Consider the following 20,745-nt stretch of genomic DNA (forward strand, 5'->3'; position numbering starts at 1 on the left):
CTAAAATTCGCGATTTTCGTTTCGCGATCAAGCACCATCCGAAAGTATTTTGATTGATAAAACAATATGTAAGTATAATGGGGGGTGTATTATTGAATAAACGTGGTTATTTTTTAACATTCTGTTTTAAGAACTCTATCCGCACCATGTCGATCGTTCCACGCACATTATGTTCGTGTCTTGCGCATGCGTTTAAGTCTCCACCAGTCGATGAAAAAAATGCGTATCCGAAATTCCATAAAAACTTGCCGTCGCCGTCGGCTGATCCGAAATTCCATACAAAACCGGCTGTTTTCAGATTTCCTACACCAAGAGAGCATCCAAAACGGGAGGTAACATGTATGTCCCTGAAGCGTGCATATAGCTGAACCGCTCACGCATGTTAACATTGCCCGTGATAGAAGAGTTTCTCTCACGTTGGCTATTATTACAGGGTTCGTGGGGACTATATTGACATGTTCAGCGTGGTGTTGTTTGGCTCGTTTTGGTATCTCATATAATTGTCTCAAATATGTCATATAATATAATATAATATAGCCATTGGCAAGTTATCGTTGCCAGCAACAACATTTGACGGTCATTCGATAGCTCTACCGAACTTGTCAACGCATATAGCTTTTCCCGAACAAAGCAACACCGAGCTGGACTCGTCAATACATACGACGCGAACCCTGCATCGCACACCATCGCTCTCTTCAAGATGAAGAATCCTCTCTCATTCGCATACCTCTCTTATCACGCTTATCACACGGTGCTCGCATTTAGGCATCGGCAGCCGATCTCGCTCTCACCATTCGAGCGATACGATCGCCGTGTGTGGCTATGTGTAGGGTGTGTGATCTGCGTATCCACATTTACCCCAGGCGAGGGGAACTGTTTGCTCTTCGGTATGATCGCCTTGTGTGGTTTTGTGTTGCGTGTGTATGCACAACTGAGATAATCAGGCTGCGTACCGTCGTCGGCTGATATGAAACTCCATACAAAACCGGCTGTTTTCAGATTTCCTACACCAAGAGAGCATCCAAAATAGGAGCTGACATTAATTCCCCTCCAGTATGCATATTGCTGATCCGCTCTCACGTGTTATCGTTGCACGTGGTAAAAGAGTTTCTCACACGTTGGCTATTATTACAGGGTTTTTGGGGACTATATTGACATGTTCAGCGTGGTGTTGTTGAGCTCGTTTTGGTATCTCATCTCAATCGTCTAAAAAAAGCCAGAAATGGTAGGCTTCAATATCCTGAGAATGTCGTGCCGATAAAGAAGAAGGAGTTTGAGTACACTGCATACTTCTCTTGCGTAGCCGTGTAACCGGGCCGATATAGCTAGTCAAATAGAAACAAATGTTTTATATAACCAAGGACATATAAAATCCAAGGATATTTTCGATCAAATCGTTTCCTTTTTAATTAGATTTTGTGCTATAAATTAACTCTGCTGCTAAATTTCCTAAAATCGCGAGGCCCTAGGCGACCGTCTACTCCGCCTACCGTTTGATCCGCCGCTCAATATAGTTCAAAACTACCAACCAGTCGGTAGTTTGCAGCGTGTCATCATAAAAGTATTATGTATCAGAAAAGTTTGTTCACACAATTTATCAAGCCCGTTTTCTTGGTACAGATAATACAGCTTTATTCCACCATTTAAATCATCATATTTAGCAACTTTGCATTTCACATCGAGCACATGCGTTTAAGATCCATCGGTTTTCACATAATTTATCTACTTTCTTTCACAATTGCTCAAGTTTTCAAATGTCATTTTTAAGTTAGGAAGTTAGGAATTATATTAAAATGATATTGAAAAAAAAAAACAAACAAAATGTTCCATATTTTGTGTTCAGTCCAGCGTGGGTTCCTCAATCAACCAACTGGTTTCGTTTATGCAATGATTTGAAGAACATATGTAATGAATGTAGTTTCGATTTGTGAGTTACGGTATATATTACTATTCGAGCCAGTAAACGATTCCGATACATTTTACTCATGCTTCCTGCACCTTACAATACTTCCGGAGGGGCCATCTATCTATCTTTGCTTTAGCACACGTGAGTTTGTTCTTAATTAATAAGTTCGTAAATGTACACCCGTTCGATCAGTGCATTAAAACAATAGGAAATTTCACACGCACACGTTCCACACGAGTGCAATGTACATAGTGTGTACTTCATATCATTCAATAAAGTATAACATACAATCGTATTCTTATTATGATTAGTTAGTGTGTACTTTCCGGAGTTGGAACTGGTAGGTGTCTGTCACAATGTTAGTCACAATAATAATTCAACGGCTTATAACTAAGTTTCGTTTTAAAACGTTCGGCTCGCATCTCATTCGCTATTCCTGAGCATAAAGGGAAAGGGAATTCCGAAAAGCGTTTCGTGTCTATTGCGATGGGCAATTTTAGAAGAAGCGAAAAAACCCTGAAGGCCAGGATGGGACAGGAGAAGGTCGGTTGCTACTTGGAGAAGGGAACCTAACCGAACCGCTAGGACATTGAAGCATCAACTCCATCGGGATCGGGAACAGGAACAGCAAACATGCCAAACGGGACAGATGAAATGTGGAAAGTTCGATAGTGCGGAGGCACGTTACCAAACATAATGTGCGCCAAGGGTGTAAGAACAGTGAGCCATGCGGCGGAATTGGTACCGGTTTAGCAATTGAACAGAGAAGACACCTAGCACATCCGACACAACATTATGGAGCCTTTCTTCCTCATGGAACGCTCGGCGGCATATCCATCGATCCATCTCCGTTGAATGGTTGTTCCCGTGTGTCAATTTGGGGAGAGGGATACGAATCGTGCATCTATTTTTCCGGTTCCTGCAACCTTTCCGTTGCTCCGGGAGAGAAGGAATGGCTGAGAGATAACATCGCATCGAACAGGTTTCGCTCAGTACATTTATTCAATATGGGCTAGAAATGTAACACAACCGAATACAAACAGGACAATTTTAATATGTGGGTGCTAATCGACACTCGGCTGGGAATGAAAAAGTTGCATCGGTTAAAGTTAAAAGATTGGGAATGCACCGAAAATTGGTCCCAACATACACAGAGAATTCGTTAGTGTCAGGTTTATAGGAAAACTTTAAGGAAACATGCGATAAAAAAAAACAAGAAACAAAAAACGAACGCACTCTCTAGCATTGAATCAGGCAATTTACTAATACACAAAATCAAAAGGTCATCACTTATAAAAAATAGATATAAGTTTCCGTAATGGAACACAAGTAAAACTTCCACCGGAACTGTAGAATTGAGAAGGGATCAAAACATGCGTACTGGGAAGGAAAATCTAGCAACTAGAATTAAAAAAAGAAGAAAAAAAAACACACAACTGGCGGCGTCCAAAAAAGGTCCACTTTTATATTTCTCATTCCTGGTGGCGAATTCTTTATTAGTGTAATAGTGTTTTCATATTATCTCTCTGTCACGTTGTAAAGCTAAGATAAATATAAATCATAAGTAAAGTTTCCGTAATAATGATAATCGTTTGAAACGCGCTTTGAATCTTTTGCTCAACCAAACTAACTTCACATTTAAGTCTACAGACACGAAACGCAGATTGTTTGCGCCTGACCGAATCAATACAACATAAATTGCGCCATTGATCCGAAATCGGTCGCTCTAGTTGTGGAATTTTGTCACATACGTCTATCAGTAATAAAGTAAGGGTTTCCTTTTTTTTTGTCTAAACTAATTCAATCTTTTTGCGCTCGAAAGTAACCACAATCATCTTCTGTGCACGTGGGGGATCGTTGCATAGCGACAGTAGAGTATCGATCGTTTATAATGATGATCACATGGTAGTGGAAAATAAATTTAATGTCAAAAAGTCTAGTTCCTGCACTGTTCATATGGAAATTGTTCAATCTTACTCCATTGCTTCATTTTGCCACAATGCTCTACACCATTCGGTTAAGTAACGACAGAGGATGGCGCGAGTTTTTTACGCTTCTAAACACTATGACATTAACATCTCGAGGGCAAATCCTTCCTTTACTTTTTCTTTTTGTGTCTGCCGGTCTATGCTGGTTTTTAGAGTTTAAACGAAAAACGTTTCTATTACGCCCGGTCTAGAGACAACACTTTTATCTAGCGTCATTAAAAAAGGATCTTATAGCTAACCAAATTAATTGAACAGAAAGGACACAACTACTGTTGCATTCAATAACCGGATCTCGGAGACACATTATGCAAACTGAGAACTTTTTAAACGAGACCAAAACAAAAACGTTCTAAATCAAACAAAACGACAAAATCGCGCATATATTAACGACACGATAAAAAAAAGAAGGCACTACTTATATGGGTGAAAGATTTATCAAAAAATAGTAATTGCAAAAATGCTAGTGTAAAAATTGCAACACTATTCAAAAACATCTAATACCGAACTGCGGGAAAATGGGATATAAACAGGAATCTACAAACTGCTAGGGCCCGCAGTGCGAGACAAAACGTTTGATTTGTCTTTCTACGTGATAGCTCCAGTTGGTTTATAGGGGAAGGTAAGCGCGGTCTGCCGCTCCGTATTCGGTGGAAGGACAAACCCGATAAAGATAGACCGTACCGACGGTCTCGGAATCGAAGCGTACGTATTATTGGACCAAAGTGGGTAGGTAGAAAAATGTAGGTAGTGCTGGTGATAAGTAGTAGGGTTTTGTAGTAACGGTAATAATAACAACGGGTTTTGCAGTTTTAGAAGTAGAAGTAGCAATGAAAGTAGTGAGGATGTGAAGGAGACGCTTTACAAAAAAAAAAACGTCTCTAGTACCTGTTCAAGGTGCTCTGTACGGAGGCACGGGCCGCACCAGCTGCTGCATCGCGCACGATCGAGTTGCTCATAAACTGGCTCTGGAATTCTTCGCGTGCTTTGCCCATCGTGATTTTGTCACCTGAACGGTAAATTTGATGGATCTGTGTTCGGGAAAGAGCAAAACGGAAATGTTAGACGATGCGTACTGGACAATCGTCACAAACCCACCCCCATCTACTACATTACCTTCGTGAGCATAAATATGTTTCCAACGGCACAGGTACCGTAGGCTAGCGCTATACACATCAGAAACAGACCCACCACGACACCCCAACCCGAGCTGAACTGTGTTACCGCCATGATGACACCGCACGTGCCCGAACCGGGAATTCCGATTGTTTGTATGGTGGTGACGAGCGCTTGGAAGGAGAAGATGAAGAAGAACATCATGAAGTTGAAACTCGAGTCCGTCTTGAAGGCCTTGTACGCTGGGCGATACCTAGCGAGGAGAGATGGATCGAATTAACACATTAATACACATAATCTGCTTTATCCTGGTAGGAAGGAATCGAAAGATCGACCATTATCTTACCAGCACATGAACGATGCCGGTGTAAACAGTACCGCGTAGAAGATGCTTAACAAGAATGTGCGCACTTCACCGGAATGGAACATTATCACCATACCGCCGAGGATGTTTATCACCATCACCAGCGCATAGAACATCCACAGCTTGTACAGTCGGGTGACTGTCCGCTGGAACTCGGACGGAATGTCGAGGCTGATGTCATGATAGAAGCATGGCTGCATCGGACAGAACGACGGCAATGGTGGCCAATTGTTCGGCTGGCCATTGGTGCTGCGCATCATATTCGCTTCCCGGCGTTCCAGTTCGCGCGTTTTACGCTCCAGCTCTTCCTGAGCACGCTGTGGGAGATAGAACAGATATTATTGAGACAATGGTATTATTTTATTCTATACTTCTTAATTAACGTAATGTGCTAGCATAAGGGTGTGCTATAAGTGAACTATTATTTCTCCAATTTATTAGAAGTTACGTTTTTAGTAGAAATAAAACAAAAACTAAGAAAAAAACTATCGAATCTGCATCATGCTATGGAATGAAAATGTGTATTGATGACCATCGTCTACAGCTAATCGAAGCCAGCAAATCAATCAGGGATAGAGTGAAGGAAACGGAAACCGTTAATTAGTCATCTCACAAACACAAGCGCACTTGAATGGTTTGTGACAAGCCAATGCTGCATTTGATAAGGCGCTGTCCAAAATGATTGTAAAAGATCACGAAACGAAAAAAACTGAGATGAGGAGAAGGAATCATATTTCTTTTTTAATGATTGATAAGGTCCATAAGGTGGATTGATAATTGGAGCATTATTAGAAGCATCAAAATTTGGAAAATAAAAGCGATTCTTTTTAACACAAGCGAATCGAAGGAGAAACTTAAATCGAACAAGTGTTACAAACTAAAGAAAGAAACACTCAAACATACCCGAAGATTCTTTGGTTCGTTGCAAAAAGTTCATCGCAATATACCGGTCATGTAGTGGGGGATAGCCACGATTGTCCGTACGAATGTGTGCCGTTTGGAGAATGTGTTGAAATTATGCCATAGTCAATGATGAGGAATATTACAAATAACAATTAGATATTTGCGCCATATGGAAAAATAACTTATGCAAGTGCCCTGCATTAAGCCCGGGAATTAGGGAAACAAACCTACCTCGAGCTCGGCGGTGGAGATTTGTGTCATTCCCTCAGGTTTGCTTGATCCGCTCGCGGCCATAGCACCATTGCTATTGGTTTGAAACTGAGCTCCACTTTGGTTGTACACTGGTGGGGACTGTGTGGACGGATGCAGAGTAGCCGGTTGGTTACCTCCACTGCCATTACCCAGCACATTCCGATCGTTATCGAACGGTCGGTAATCATCTAAGGTTTGTTGCAAGCTGGTTGTGTTTCTTGTGATCTGTTGTATCGAAGGATCCTGCAAAAACAAAACATTGATTAAGAAGAGGGCTGGGGCAAGGCGAACGAATAATTTGCCGGTTTCTTAGCATCTCGATATCGAATTTCTAATCACACTTACCGCAAACGGGTTGTCGATTTCCGGCTCACCGAAGGGATTGTCGTTCAATCCAGCCATTGCTGTGGTACGGTTTCTACCACTGTACGCGTCGTAATTTAGCACAATTTGTCAACCCTTCAAGCAAACAATCTTTCGCTGTATCGCACCTTGTCTCACACGGTTGTTAGCGACGACGCACTCCAATTGCGAACAGGCTAGGTGCAGTCTAGTTGGAAAAGAGGAAAAATTGAGGAATCAATGACACCGTCTCGTAATGTTACACACACTGTGTGCGTTTCCTAATCGCGTGGGAAGCAATGGTTCCCTATCTGGACGAACTATTCCTGCTTGAACCTCCAGAAGCGACCGCGAGAGGAAACTTTTCCTCGTACTACCCACAAACAGTAGCTACGTCATTTGTCCGCTGTTATCAGTGTACGACTCGGTGGGGAATTCGAACACTTCTTAACATCTAAATCATAACGCTACGGGGCTAAACGGTTCACTAGTTGCTTTCGGCACAAAAACTTACTTTACAACGCGGTAGTTAAGCGGTAGAATAGTGACTATTGACACCTTTTAGTATCCTATTTGGTGCAAGCAGCTGGAAAAGCGAATTTTGCAGGATTTTCTTTCTTCCTTCTTTTCTTGGCTTACTCATCCACCTGACAGCTTGATTTTGTGAGGATTCTCTACTGTCAAAAGCAGCAGGCCATGCGTAGTGACACTTCAGACTGTTTTTGTGTTTTAAAAATTCCAACAAATGTGTTTGAAATCGTTTGAATCGAAGAATATTATGGATGTGCTTTGTACACCACAGGTCATAGACACAATTTTATGAATTAAGATACTCTTGAGTATGTTACTATACATAGGCCTTGTTTTTTTAGGGAACGAAAATGAATGATGATCCGTACTGAAAAATTGTCCCCGTAACCCGTACAAATGAAGAAGGGAGCAACACGATCGTACGTGATTTAGTTTTTCAACGATATTTAGAGCCCTTGCTGTCCCAATTACTGCTGGACAAGAATTTTGAACAGAAGAATGGACAACAAGTTACACACCTGAAGTTATGATGTACCTTGTATAGTCAGGTGAATTATACAAGTAATATTAACTTTATTACAGAATGTATTCTATCTTGCCGCTTATCAAGCGCGATTACAGCTCTTCTTCGTCTTCATCTTCCTCGTCTTCATCCTCGTCATCATCATCATCATCATCATCATCGCTATCCAAAGGTTCTACTTCTTTTCGTTGGCCGCTTGATGCGAATGTTACACGTTGGGATGATCCGTGTGCCTCTTCATCGTCTTCCATAGGTGCGTAATCCTCATCCTCCTCGAACTCCATTTCGCCCTCCAATGCTAAGCTTTGCCCAACTTCTACATCTCTGCATCGCGCAGCCTGCAGTTCACGGCGTATTTCGGGTGTAATTTTAGGGTGCGATTTTTTCCTACAAAAAAAAAAAAAAACGAAGTTTAGGGTTATTCAAATGTACCGAACAGCTGCGACATACGAGCATACTTACTTCAATAAATGCAATAGTGCATCACGTTGCTCGGAGGAAATATCGTTTTTGTACCGCTGGGTGAACGTGAGCAAGGCATTGTGCCAAAGCGTCGGCATGTCTCGTTTATCCTGTTCAAACTTCAGGAAATGGAACACCGCCGCATCGATTACTCGGTACGGTAGCGCGTACCGTTTATCCAAAATGATACGAATAAACACCGAACAGGCGCCCGAATACTCCATTTCACAAATCTTTAACAAGCAGGCTGCTGTGTGCAGCACCGGGATGGAGGTGCAACTGACAACGCTGCCGATGATGATCGCCTCACGCAACGTACAATCGCCTGACTCTAGCAGAGGCAGCACAATGCCCTTCATAAATGCGGCCGGTTTGAACAGTGCCTTTTTCAACGATCGGTACAGGTAGAAATTCAGACGACCAAATTCGGCCAAATCGTCGCGAACACGTGGCAACAGTACGAGATTGTAGAAACGCTGTGCCATGTGCTGTGTAAGACCGGAAGAAAACAAACGCGTCGCCTGGAACATTGCGGCCGCACTCCACTGCTGTGGTTCCGTTATGTACAGAAACTGTTCCCAGTTCCGTAGCTTGGGGATGAGCTTGAAAGCTTTCGGTATTTTACCATTACGATATCGCTTCAAAACATCCCGCACACCTTTGTACATCTCACGCACGTTCGGATCGATGTCATCCAGCTTAAGCGAGGCATTGTCGGAGAACTGTGTTTGAATTTCGGTCTGTTTCTCGGTCATTTTCTCCAAAATAATATCGGCCAGTGTACGCGTTTTCGTGCCATCTCTGTAAAACAGGCATACATCAGCATCACAGCATAAATGCAATTATTTTCGGATTACTTACTTGTTTTGAAACATTTGCAGTGCACGCTCATCTTCCTCGCTGATTTTAATATCGTCGTACAAGTTTTCTCCACTAATGTCGGGTTCATTGCGATCCTCCAAGTCCGATTCGTCGGATGAGTCTCGATCTTTGGAGGAAAATGAGAAAACCAAATAATTGCATGACATGCATTCCGCCACATCAAAAAGGATCCATTCTGCACACTCCGCACTTACCATCCAATCGATGTCGTCGTTTTAACGAGGTGGATTCTGCCAGCGATGGACCGAAGGATTTGTCGAGGAAATTCAACTCCGCCTGTTGTTTACGGGCTTGCCGCAAAATTTTCTTGGACGACTTCGAATCAACATAGTTACTTTCTTCGGCACGCAGTCGAATTTTGGGCTGTTTCGATTTCTTGGACACACGACCCTCGTTCGTTTGCTCCTCGAGGAAAGATTTCGGCCCGGCGATTTTCTTTATACGATGTGCTTTTGATTTACCCATGTTTTATTCAACGTAAGCGCTATTTTTCTGTACGAAAGCAAGCAAAATTCGCAGTACCGCACTACCGCATAAATGAAAAACAATAACCTCGTGCGAGCATTGACAGCAAACGAACAACGCGTGATCAGTGAAAAAGACTGTGGTTGACAGATGTCAAATAGCCACCCACAAAATCTTTATTTTAAACTAAAACAGTTTTATTTTAAAAAGCATTTCATAAAATAAGAAAGTAAATCTATGGGAAGGATCAGGACGAATTGGCTGCCCGGTAGCATGATGGTAGCGGAGCCGGTCTTCACACGAACGGACCGGACCAAAATATCCCATCCAGACCAATCTCCCGTAGCAAGGACTGACTATCCGACTACATGTTAAAAAAAGTCGATACGGCCAGGCTAACGAAACAAAATCACGTGGTCCTGACAGCATCAAATACAAGTTATACGCGTTTTCCGCGGTACCGCGCATAAAGCGGCCCATGTGGAGACGGCCTTACGGCCACGCTTCCTCTGCTCATGTTGACGATCTAAAAGAACTTAACGGGCAGGGCCGTCCTGTGTCATTCTCATGACGTGATCAGCCCACCGGATCCTGGCGAGACTAATTCGCTCTACGATAGTGAACCCCTACAATGTCCTTACACACATACGAGGTCAAAAATCCTTCTGAGCACTCCTCTCCTCGAACGCGGTTAATAGGGTTTCCGCAGTTTTGGATAGTGTCCATGTCTCAGAGGCGTATGTGAGTATTGAAACTATGTAACTTCTTTATAGTCCCAGCTTCGCTCGTCGTGGCAGGTGTTTTGATTGGATAAGTTTCCTCAGACTATAGAATGACCGGTTGGCAGCTAGCACTAGCCTAATTCCCCTCAACATCAATTTCCACTTTTGGGCCAAGATAGGTGAATTTTTTGACGACTTCGAAGGCGCAATCAATTTCCTGTATATCACCATTGGGCATGTCAGGATTTGTTAGTAAGTAAGTAAATGGTCCGATGGTGCCTTAATCAACAACATGCTCTCCTGGTATCGGCAATCTGAAAACAGCTGGTTTTGTATGGAATTTCGTATCAGCCTGGCGGAAAGTTTGAGCGAAATGAATGATCCGCCCGCAATGATGGTCCAAGGACAATCCGTACGAAAGATGTTTTGTGGATCGATCGATCGACGCCGGACAGAAACCGACTCTTGCACCGGGACTATCATAGGAAAAGTGGACAAATGTGGTTGCAGATCTGCTACGGTTTGTTGAGCACCAGCAAGATCTATCAATCCCGCGTACATTTTGCTTCGAAGCTGTGCCTAACGTTCTCGCATATATTTCAGACGCTGCATTGCAAGCACCTTGCTGTACTGGTCGACACAGTTCTACTGGAACAGTCACAACCGGCACAATGCATCTGAGAATGAGCGATATTCCGCCAGGATATGCAATATGCGGCATACTCACGTAGAATAATTTGATTGGATGAATTTTACTGCGCTTTTCGCTTTCTCTTATTTCGATGGCCTCAATGCCTTCCCCACCAATGAATTAAAACACATTTCTACCATCGGAATTCTTTACAGAGTAGTACAGTGACGGTACAGTGCAAATACAGTAACTTGTACAGTGACTGGACAAGTGTTAGTGATATTAGGAAGCACTATACTATTTGATATCCGACTGTTCTTTTGTCTGCGACGATTTTACTGTCGATTTCAACTGTTTGAGAGTTCCAAAGTCCCAATAGTAAGCTGTAACACTAGAATCATCATCTAGATTTAACCAATTTTATTCCATCGTTGTAGTGCCTAGCAAATTTTAAACAGTGCTTCAACTAATGTTGCACTTAATGAATCTTTTGGGAAAGGTCAATCTCGAGATTCATCAATCCCTAAAAATCCTTAAATCCTAGTTTCATAAGCAAGTAAATTGGACCTACGCACTGGAATACTGGAGCAGTACTTAGGTTATTTTATCTGTAAAAGAATCGTAAAAATTGTAAGTGTTAATCAATTCAATCCCCTTCGAGAATCGATTAAACCTCAGATTAGATCCAATATTTATTTACGTGCAATTATGGGCGGCAAAAGTGCAGCTCCTTCATATTAGTGTGGTGACCCTTGTCCAAAATCCAATTGGTTCGAACAGCATGAAAAGATATTCAATCAAATTAGTTCAACATTTCGTCAAAAAAAACTTTGAGCAACACTAGGTTTTAAAACTACAAAAAATGTGTGAATCTATCACAGCACATACTCAATAAAAATACATGAATCACGAAATAAAGTAAAATGCATATACATGGTCGTACCAATTGCGTTATCGTATCCTGCAATACTAACAATTCGGAACTTTCCTACAATCTTACATACACAAATAAACATGAGTTATTTTGGTGGATCTTAATCGTTTTATTCCTCACGAATGTTGTAATCCTTACACAAACACGCATCACCAGGCTGCAGTTCCAGTGCCTTCCATGATTGTTCCATGAGTCGTACGATCATAAAGCCGATGGTATCCTCCAAACCCACAACCGTGGTTATTACCATCCAATCGAACGAGAAAACATGGAACTGCCACCGACCGAAGAGGAGGCAAAGGGAGCTTACTTGTGCGCCGCCTTGCGCATGTGAGCCAAAATGTTGGACAGTTCTTCGCGCTTCCTCTTGGCGCGAATATGCGTGCCGAGGCGTCGCTTCAGGAACTTGAGCGCCCGCTTATCCTTGGACACCTTCAGCAACTCCATACCGCGCTTCTCGTACGGGGCATGGCCAACGACCTCACGCACCAGATCGCGCACGAACTTGGTGTGCTTGGTTTGGATCTGTTGTGGAAGAAAGAATGCAATAGAAAAAGTTTTGTTACTCAACGATACTTATGTCTGGATTCTAGGTTATCATGTGATAGTGATGCGTGCGAGTCAGAACCAAGGCTTAACCAGTGTGTATGATTTTGCAAACCAAACCAACAGAATCGACCAATAAAACATTGGCCGGTCTGTGACAGGTAGGAAAATGCATACTGTCTGTGAATGGATTAATGGAAGTTTCATCATGGCAAAAGGGCGAGAAATAGAAAAAATGTGGCAAGTGAACTTTGCGGAACACCACCATGGCTTGCCACAGTTGTACAGATCTACTTACACCCTTCAGGCGAGACGGGCGGATTCCCTTGACTTTGCGATCACCGCGGTACTGAAGCTGCTTGATCTTGGTCGTCTTGTGGCCTTTGTTCAGGCCGACGCACATTTCGTATCTCGGAGCCATGGTTGTCTCCTGCACAAGCCATCACACGAGGGAGCAGCACCATTTCGAAGCACCGATGCCAGCAGCCAACAACCACACGCACACAAATCAGCAACACGATGCGAGTAGAAATGCAATGAAAAACAGCACGTTAAAATTAGACACATTTGCAAAGCGAATGCCACACGTGTGTCTTCCGTGTGAACCGAACCAACAACGACGACATCATTAGTTCGACTCAGCTAGGACAACGCATGAAGAAATTGGCGAAAATCGCCGCACAACAGTTTGGTCACATCTTACCTCCTTGCAATTGACAGCCGGAAAAGAACAGCAAAGGCCCGAGGAGATGCGTAGATCGGTTGTAAAAGCGGAAGTTGATCTTTTTTGACAGCGGCCCTTGACAGCCTCGGTCGACATGGGAAAGAATGCAGCCGATGCGGTACGAATGTCGACCAACGGTTGTGGAAGAATAATTTGGAAGCCTTCTATGGAAAGATGTAGTACATATATTAATTTTTGAAGTGTATAGTAGTGTTGTAGGAATTTAATATGCTAACTGTTTAGTTGATGAACGTGAGAAGAAATAAGAATCGATGTTCAACGACATTTGTACGTTCCGTGCGTACTGTTATGAAAATGAGCGGGCTGTCAAACGGGTGTATACACTCGGATTGTTGTAGCTTCGTCTCAATTTTCGCTCGTATTTTTGCGTGCTACGCGTGAATTTTATCGAACGGTTCAATAAAATCGTCCTAAAATGGAAAAGCAGTCAAAAAAACGGAAAAAGCATTCGTCGCCCGATGTGGCGAAGTCCCCTAAGAAGGTGAGATTTTCTCTCGTGGTAGATAAGGCTCCTGACTCACTATGGGACAACGATACAGCAACATCGTCGGAACCTGATACCGGTTTGGTCAGTTTGCGGGAAAGCATTAGTGTTTGGATGCAGGAGCAGACGGAGTCTAATCAAGAAGATCTGAGTGAGCTCTTGGAACAGGGTGATACCTTGGAAACTCGCGAAGAAGATATTGATATAGCATCGATAGAGGTAAAGATCGACACAGTACCAACGAATGTTACCAAACTAATTGTTTCCCTTCCTCCAAAAGAGACCCATAAGAGAAGCACTACGCGGCTTTACGGAAAAAGAGAAACGCCAAAGCATCAAGTTGGAATGCGAATGGCGCAAATGTAAATACATGACCGGAAACGAACGTAAATATTTTCTTCACGTCGAAGCGCACGCTGAAAAAACGATGGATAAGCAGAACGAAAGCTATGCCTGCGAGTGGGATCTGTGCGATTTCATCACGCAGGACGGGGACGAATTCATTGGCCACGTGCACTATCATGCGTACCACACGAAGCTGAAGGTTCACGGTGCCAGTCTACATATGCTAATGAAGATTCCCAGCTGCAACAATGACAGCCGTGTACGCAATACCATCACCAACCGGTCGGTAACGTTCCGGTGTCAGTGGGATGGTTGTGTCGAACGCTTCAATAAAGCGATGAACTTCTTTCATCATGTAAAGAACCACGTAACGGACGGGTATGAACCGGGTACAAAGTCAAGACGTGCTCCGCTCCCGTGTCGATGGCCACTCTGTAAGCGATCGTTTAAGAATATGGCGTTGGAATTGCAACACGTGAAAACGCATACAACCGAGCGTGAAATTGGTTGCTACACCTGTGGCGGTCTCTTTTGGACGCGTGTAAAGTTAATCGATCATTGCGCACGACAGATTGAAATGGCTCGTAAGTGAACAAGGTTGTCCCATTGTATAGACTTTTCCAGCATTTGATTTTCTTTTTTACCTTTTTACACGTAATACAAGAACGCAAGTATCAGTGTCCCGAATGTGACCGAAGCTATGCTACAAAGACATTGCTGAAATGTCACGTGGAGCGTCACGATAAGCCGAATAAATGTGTGTTATGTCCCCTCAAATTCAGCAGTGCCGGTGTCCTAGCGCAGCACATGGCCCAAAGGCACCTTAAGCAGCGTAACTTCCAATGCCAGCGGTGTGAATTCAAAGCGTTCACCAATAAAGATCTAATGGTCCACATGAGAAGGCACGACGCGACGAAAGTGTTTCGATGCGAGGAATTTGGATGCAATGCCGCCTATAAGTCGGAATTAAGCTTCAAGAAGGTAACCGACATGGTTGGTTGAAATGTAATAGAATCTGTAATTTTTCGATTCCATTTTTTTCAGCATATCAGTTGGCATTACAATCTGCCAGCGCCGGTGTACGCGTGTCATCTTTGTAACTTGAAACGTTACAGCAACGCGAACTTACTATCGAAGCATTTACTGTTTGTGCATAAATTGGAACGACCTCCCGGTATGTGCCGATTCCGATACAAAATGGACAGTGACGGTGTGTTTCGGCATTTTTCGTATGTTGAACAGAACGCGAAAACGGCGAAAATGAACGAAGCGTCGAACCATACAGCGGTCCCAACCGATAACGGTAAAGCTGGGAACAACGTTGAGGGTGAGGGTGTCAAAACGAGGAAATCAAAGCGTAAATCTGAATTATGCAAAGCTAACAACAAAACAGCAAACAACGCAGCTGTGTATTCTCCGGTTGAAGGAATACCAAAAATCAGTTCTTTTAAACCAATTGGTTTGAATAGGTTTTCCGTCGAGTTAAATATCGAACCGGTGCCGAAGATGAAGCAGGGTACAACAATAGACTCACTAGTTGCTGCTGCTTCTGTTGCCAAAACGCCGAAAGATGTGAAGGATTTTACGGTTATGAAGCGTTATTTGAGCGGAGAAAGAACCTGCTGAAGCTATTTTTAAGGTAATTTGGGCGACTCGGTGGCGTGATGGCAGCGGCTCCGAACTTTATACGAACGGACCGGACCAATCCCCCGTACGCAGGACTGACGAGCCAGCTACGGGTAAATAAAGTCACAGAAAGCCAGAAATGGCTGACCTAGACCTCTTGAGGTTGTGGATAAGGAAGTTTTTTAAGGTAATAAAAGCTACATGGATTGAATAAAACTGCGTATGTGCCTAATTGGTAATATTGTGTCGTTTATCGTTTGTCTTTCTTGTGGAAAAGCACCTTACACAGCAAGGTCCGGGAGTGTCTTCCATCTACACAAAGTGAGCAATTCTTTTGGAGAGAATCTTCATAGAGAACCCCCGTCCTTGCCACAAGGAAGCCTGCTCCAACAGAAACCACCAGGGAACTGCCCGATGCGCCGAAGCGCCCACGGACTAACAACTCCTCAAGCCTCGGAAACTATGCCGGATGGCCCGTTAGGACATTTACGTCAGCGATAGGTCCTCCGGATACATCGGCAAAGTACGGTCCGCGTATAGTCTAGAGGATGCAGGGAACCGAAAACTGCCCGCAAGGAGCATGAAGACGGTCCAGAGCGTTCAACTGACGTAGACACCGATCAGTACACTTGCCTCAAAATATACCCGTCAACGGCCACAGTTGACTTTGAACGTTGACCTTCCGAGATGTGTCGCGTTCAAAGCCGGTTGGTGTACGTGCGACCATCCGTTTTGTGTGCCAGGATTTCTGTGTGGAGAGCTAACTGTGAAGACTTTAGATAGTCGTAGCCTAAGCAATCAGAGGGACACCTTAAATTGAATCCGAATTCCTCCCTACTCGGGGTTGATACTATTCGTCTCACGTTTGTTAGCTTTGTCATGACACCTTGACCTTAAGCCCACAACAGAGTTGGTTACCTTTCACGGTAACCACTATTTCAGCCCCTCCTAATTGCAGGACGCAACGTATTTTAGGGTTGAGCTGTTGAGCACCTGGTAACGAAAACCCAACAGCTTCCTACATCTCGCGGCCCCGCTGTCGACCAACGGATTTTAAGGTAGACCGTCTAGTGTCGAAACCACTATCCGGTTCCTGCATCTTGCGGCCTACAGCCTTACCAACTTAGTTAGGCCATACTGGGTTAGTGCGGCCCAATATGCCCTTATCTAACAGCGCTACGAGGAGGCGTGGGATCGGACTTCGCCGGTGACTACTCGTGTTAGCTATCAGATCGCATGAGCAATTCACCGAGGGGGTTTGGTAGGCTCCCCATGCCAAATGAGAAATTCTTAGGTATTGCAGAATGGGCACACGTTACATAAATACATATTGTGAATCACGGTATGAATTGGTGACCATTGATGCAGAAATCCTCAAAACCGCTCACAGTCTAGCGCCGTCGTCTGGCAATCCATTTTCCCGGCCTATCAACGCCATCACTCCATCTCAATTTGCGCCTACTACGCCTGTCCATGTGGACAATCTTAAAGGATTATAAGGGCTTGTCATCGGAGCCTGGTCGTGCTACTGTATACATTCATCATTGTAGCCACTGCTTCATTGTGCCTTATTGTTAATATAGCATCAGAGCTTCTTCCCGCTCAGTCGGGATTTATCAGTTTTGAACAAAATACATGTCTTATGGGCATATGTAATTAGCGGAACTATATCATTTCTTTATAGGACAGGCAAAGCGCGACAGGTGCTTTGAGTAGAGAAGTTTCCCCAGACTGTCGAAGGTTCGGCTAGCAGCCAGTACTCCATCTTAACATTAATTTTGTTGCCGGTGTTGATTTTTGGCCCATGATAGGTGAAATTTTGGATGCATAAATGCAATCATCCATCAACGCGTCATGCCTGTTACCAACTTCCTTCCGTTTTTTCATGCGTGTCCAACCGTGCAATAGCCCATGAACTCAAGTATGGACATATGGTGGCTTCCACTCTGCGCGCTGAGGACGTGACGGAATAGCTGATTATCCAGTTACATAAAAATATATTAACGCGGGCATGTTGATTTTGTTGCGACTCATTCAAAGCTCTTCAAAGGATCGATCATCCCCGGTTTAACTGAAAGAGATTCCTTGCCCTGTAATCGTTGGAGGATTCGAGACACCTTCCTGGGTTTTACGGACTCTTGATGCTTATATTTGGAAGAAATTGACCAGGAAGCCACGGTAATTTTAACACGTTCAGTACCGCATCACCCAAATTTGGTCTTATTGTGCTGCGTTGTAGACATTGATACCCTCCTTTGGATAGCAAGAACACAATAAAAATTCTCTAATGATTTCAAACTTGTTTTTCTATGGTTTAAGATACTAAAGCACTCTAGAGGTTAATGTTATGAAGGATTCGTAACTAAAAATATATGTTTGAAACAATTGTACCTAGTTAGTTGTAAGAAATGTTTAGTTCAAAAATTAATTTAATTTCTGTCGACATAAGGTCTGTTTCGCAGTCGGTATCGAACGCATCCCACATTGCATGTCGACATTTTTGACAGTGACAAACGTCAGTTAGACGGAAAACGGAAGTTGGCGGCGGTGTTCACCTTACCAGAATAGCTCCGATTTGACAGCCTTTTTACTCTCTTGGAGTGTATGGGAATAGACGTGTAAAATGAAGGTACGAGCGAATAAAGCTGAAATTAACATGAATTACGGTGTGGTTTGACCCGTTGCGTATCGCCTGTGGTGTGGCAAAGCAGTGGCAAGCAGTTTGCGTTGGTTCTTGCAGTGAAGCGAGCTGAAATGGTGGAATAAATTTTGTTCGGCCAAAAGGCAACGCGTGTTGGCTTGCTATGTTTCGTTGTCGTATCCAATGTTTGACAGTCGTGTCGTGTGGGATGGATATATGATAAACCCGGCCCCTCGATGGTGATGCGCCGAAGAGTTAGAAGTTTGATGAAATTACGGTCGTCTGCGACCTGAAATGGTGCTTTACAGATGTTGTCGCTATTGGAATATAATTTTCCGTTTTTTAAATTGACTTATTCGGTGGTTTCGGTGGTTCCTTAGTGCAACAAACAACCGGATCGGATATAATGGCTGTGTTCCGGGATTGTATGTGGGGGTGAGGCAAATGATACTAATTTTTTTTTGTTATGTTTTGCATTCCAGTTGAACGTATCGTTTCCCGCTACGGGGGCTCAGAAGACCTTCGAGATCCCCTCGGACGACCACAAGCTGCGTCACTTCTATGACAAGCGTATGGGCACGGAACTTGCCGCCGACCATCTCGGCGATGAATGGAAGGGTTACATCTTGAAGATTGCCGGCGGTAACGACAAGCAGGGTTTCCCCATGAAGCAGGGTGTGCTGACCAACAGTAAGTGAATGTGGTTGTGCAGACCGACGAAGGTTCTAATTTAAACTATCCGTCTTCTTTCCCTCTCCCCAGCTCGTGTTCGTCTGCTCCTGAAGAAGGGACACTCGTGCTACCGTCCGCGTCGTACCGGAGAGCGCAAGCGTAAGTCGGTGCGTGGTTGCATTGTCGACCAAAACTTGTCCGCCCTGGCGCTGATCATCGTGCGCAAGGGTGAGCAAGAAATTGCCGGACTGACTGACGTGAACGTGCCACGCCGACTTGGCCCGAAGCGTGCGAGCAACATCCGCAAGCTGTACAACTTGGATAAGAAGGAGGATGATGTGCGCGAGTACGTTGTAAAGCGTCCGCTGCCGGTGAAGGATGGCAAGAAGCCCCGCTTCAAGTCGCCAAAGATCCAGCGTCTGATCACTCCGGTGGTGCTGCAGCGCAAGAGACACCGTCTGCTGATCAAGAAGCGTCGTTCGGAGGCTCGTCGTGAGGCGGAAGCGCAATACGCTCGCCTTATTGCAGTGCGCCGTCGTCAGGAACGTGTGCGCCGTCACTCGCGCCTGTCGTCCATCCGCGACTCGCGCAGCTCGCTGACCTCGGAGAAGGACAAGAAGTCGCTGGCTGCGGCCAAGAAGAAGGAAGCCGCTTCCAAGAAGGAGGCCACCACCGCCCCCGCTGCCACCACGAAAAAGGGCGCCGTCGCGAAGAAGGAGGTCGCGAAGAAGGATGCCGGTAAGAAAGCGGCTGGCAAGAAGGACGCCAAGAAGGAAGTGAAGAAGGAGGTCAAGAAGGAAGTCAAGAAGGATGCCTCCAAGAAGGAGGTAAAGAAGGACGCGCCCAAGAAGGACGGCAAGAAGGAGGAGAAGAAGCCGGCAGCGGCCTCCGCCACCGCCGGTAAGAAGGCGGCAGCGGCCGCTAAGCCCGAAGCCAAGAAGGCTGCGCCGAAAACCGAGGGCAAGAAGCCGGCGGCAGCTGCTGCAACCGACAAGAAGCCGGCGAAGAAGGAGGCAGCACCGGCGGCTGGTGCCAAGAAGGAAGCCCCGAAGCGCAAGCCCGAACCAGCCCAGCAGAAGGGTGAGGCCAGTGCGGCAAAGAAGGAGAAGAAACAGCAACAGCAGAAGAAGAAGTAGAGTGGCAAGTTGCTGTGGGGCGTTGAAAAGCATTAAACCGGTTCCAGAACCCGGGCACCCGGATCTCCGATCCTGATTCTGACACCTGCTATCCGGTTTCCTGCCGGGTTCGCTATTAGGGGTTTTTGTAATTTAATCTTAAACGATATGAAGAAAAACACAATACAACAGAGGTAATGATAAAGGATCGGGCAAGGTGTATAGTTGAATTTGCTATTTTTTTTATTTATTGAATATTGAACTGTGCTGCTGCTGATCCGAAATGTGGTATTTGTTTGGTTTAGTATGACCCACACTGTTCCCAGGCTTAGTAGAGGGGGCCGAATCAGAGTCTTTGAAATCGTTCCTACTTCGTTCATGTTAGTAGAAGCACAAACAGAACATGTTATTGCGCAAATACCGACGACCGTGTTTCCTGCAAGTTGAATGCTATTCGGTTATGAATTAAGACAAGCGCGCGAAATGAATGTTTTGAAACTCAGCAACTGTGGACCTTTATATAGCCCAACGTGGCCAGTTAAGTCAGCTCGGA

At 44.4% G+C, this 20,745-nt stretch overlaps 5 protein-coding genes across 7 annotated transcripts; 2 read left to right on the forward strand and 3 right to left on the reverse strand.

The window, feature by feature from the left end:
* Window positions 1-1,639: 1,639 nt before the first annotated feature.
* On the reverse strand, window positions 1,640-7,508 carry LOC128307478 (secretory carrier-associated membrane protein 5). 3 transcript variants are annotated; one of them, XM_053045366.1, is made up of 7 exons: window positions 7,383-7,508; window positions 6,872-7,076; window positions 6,506-6,769; window positions 5,354-5,688; window positions 5,008-5,260; window positions 4,780-4,922; window positions 1,640-2,918 (listed from the first exon to the last, which is right to left on the reverse strand). In XM_053045366.1, exons 2-7 carry the CDS (start codon window positions 6,926-6,928, stop codon window positions 2,909-2,911), a joined length of 1,062 nt encoding a protein of 353 aa, XP_052901326.1. In that variant the 5' UTR covers window positions 6,929-7,076; window positions 7,383-7,508; the 3' UTR covers window positions 1,640-2,908. The 3 variants fall into 3 exon arrangements, with proteins under 3 accessions (XP_052901326.1, XP_052901318.1, XP_052901325.1); XM_053045358.1 differs by lacking the exon at window positions 1,640-2,918 and adding an exon at window positions 3,608-4,213; XM_053045365.1 differs by lacking the exon at window positions 1,640-2,918 and adding an exon at window positions 3,608-4,213 and having other exon boundaries at window positions 7,427-7,492.
* A 421-nt stretch (window positions 7,509-7,929) lies between these two features.
* Window positions 7,930-9,817, reverse strand: LOC128297235 (bystin). The gene is made up of 4 exons (XM_053032843.1): window positions 9,461-9,817; window positions 9,246-9,372; window positions 8,385-9,185; window positions 7,930-8,309 (listed from the first exon to the last, which is right to left on the reverse strand). The coding sequence occupies exons 1-4, from the start codon at window positions 9,729-9,731 to the stop codon at window positions 8,015-8,017; spliced, it is 1,494 nt and encodes a 497-aa protein (XP_052888803.1). The 5' UTR covers window positions 9,732-9,817; the 3' UTR covers window positions 7,930-8,014.
* Window positions 9,818-12,103: 2,286 nt separating this feature from the next.
* Window positions 12,104-13,365, reverse strand: LOC128310012 (60S ribosomal protein L36). Its single transcript, XM_053046539.1, has 3 exons — window positions 13,268-13,365; window positions 12,863-12,994; window positions 12,104-12,543 (listed from the first exon to the last, which is right to left on the reverse strand). The coding sequence occupies exons 2-3, from the start codon at window positions 12,983-12,985 to the stop codon at window positions 12,325-12,327; spliced, it is 342 nt and encodes a 113-aa protein (XP_052902499.1). The 5' UTR covers window positions 12,986-12,994; window positions 13,268-13,365; the 3' UTR covers window positions 12,104-12,324.
* A 258-nt stretch (window positions 13,366-13,623) lies between these two features.
* Window positions 13,624-15,978, forward strand: LOC128304762 (histone H4 transcription factor). The gene is made up of 4 exons (XM_053041994.1): window positions 13,624-14,012; window positions 14,074-14,722; window positions 14,803-15,119; window positions 15,183-15,978. Exons 1-4 carry the CDS (start codon window positions 13,725-13,727, stop codon window positions 15,762-15,764), a joined length of 1,836 nt encoding a protein of 611 aa, XP_052897954.1. The 5' UTR covers window positions 13,624-13,724; the 3' UTR covers window positions 15,765-15,978.
* Window positions 15,979-18,283: 2,305 nt separating this feature from the next.
* On the forward strand, window positions 18,284-20,412 carry LOC128304770 (40S ribosomal protein S6). The gene is made up of 3 exons (XM_053042003.1): window positions 18,284-18,393; window positions 18,888-19,095; window positions 19,168-20,412. The coding sequence occupies exons 1-3, from the start codon at window positions 18,388-18,390 to the stop codon at window positions 20,211-20,213; spliced, it is 1,260 nt and encodes a 419-aa protein (XP_052897963.1). The 5' UTR covers window positions 18,284-18,387; the 3' UTR covers window positions 20,214-20,412.
* The last annotated feature ends 333 nt before the right edge of the window (window positions 20,413-20,745 follow it).

The sequence above is a fragment of the Anopheles moucheti genome, chromosome 2 (genome assembly GCF_943734755.1).
Source record: "Anopheles moucheti chromosome 2, idAnoMoucSN_F20_07, whole genome shotgun sequence".
Taxonomy (NCBI): domain Eukaryota; kingdom Metazoa; phylum Arthropoda; class Insecta; order Diptera; family Culicidae; genus Anopheles; species Anopheles moucheti.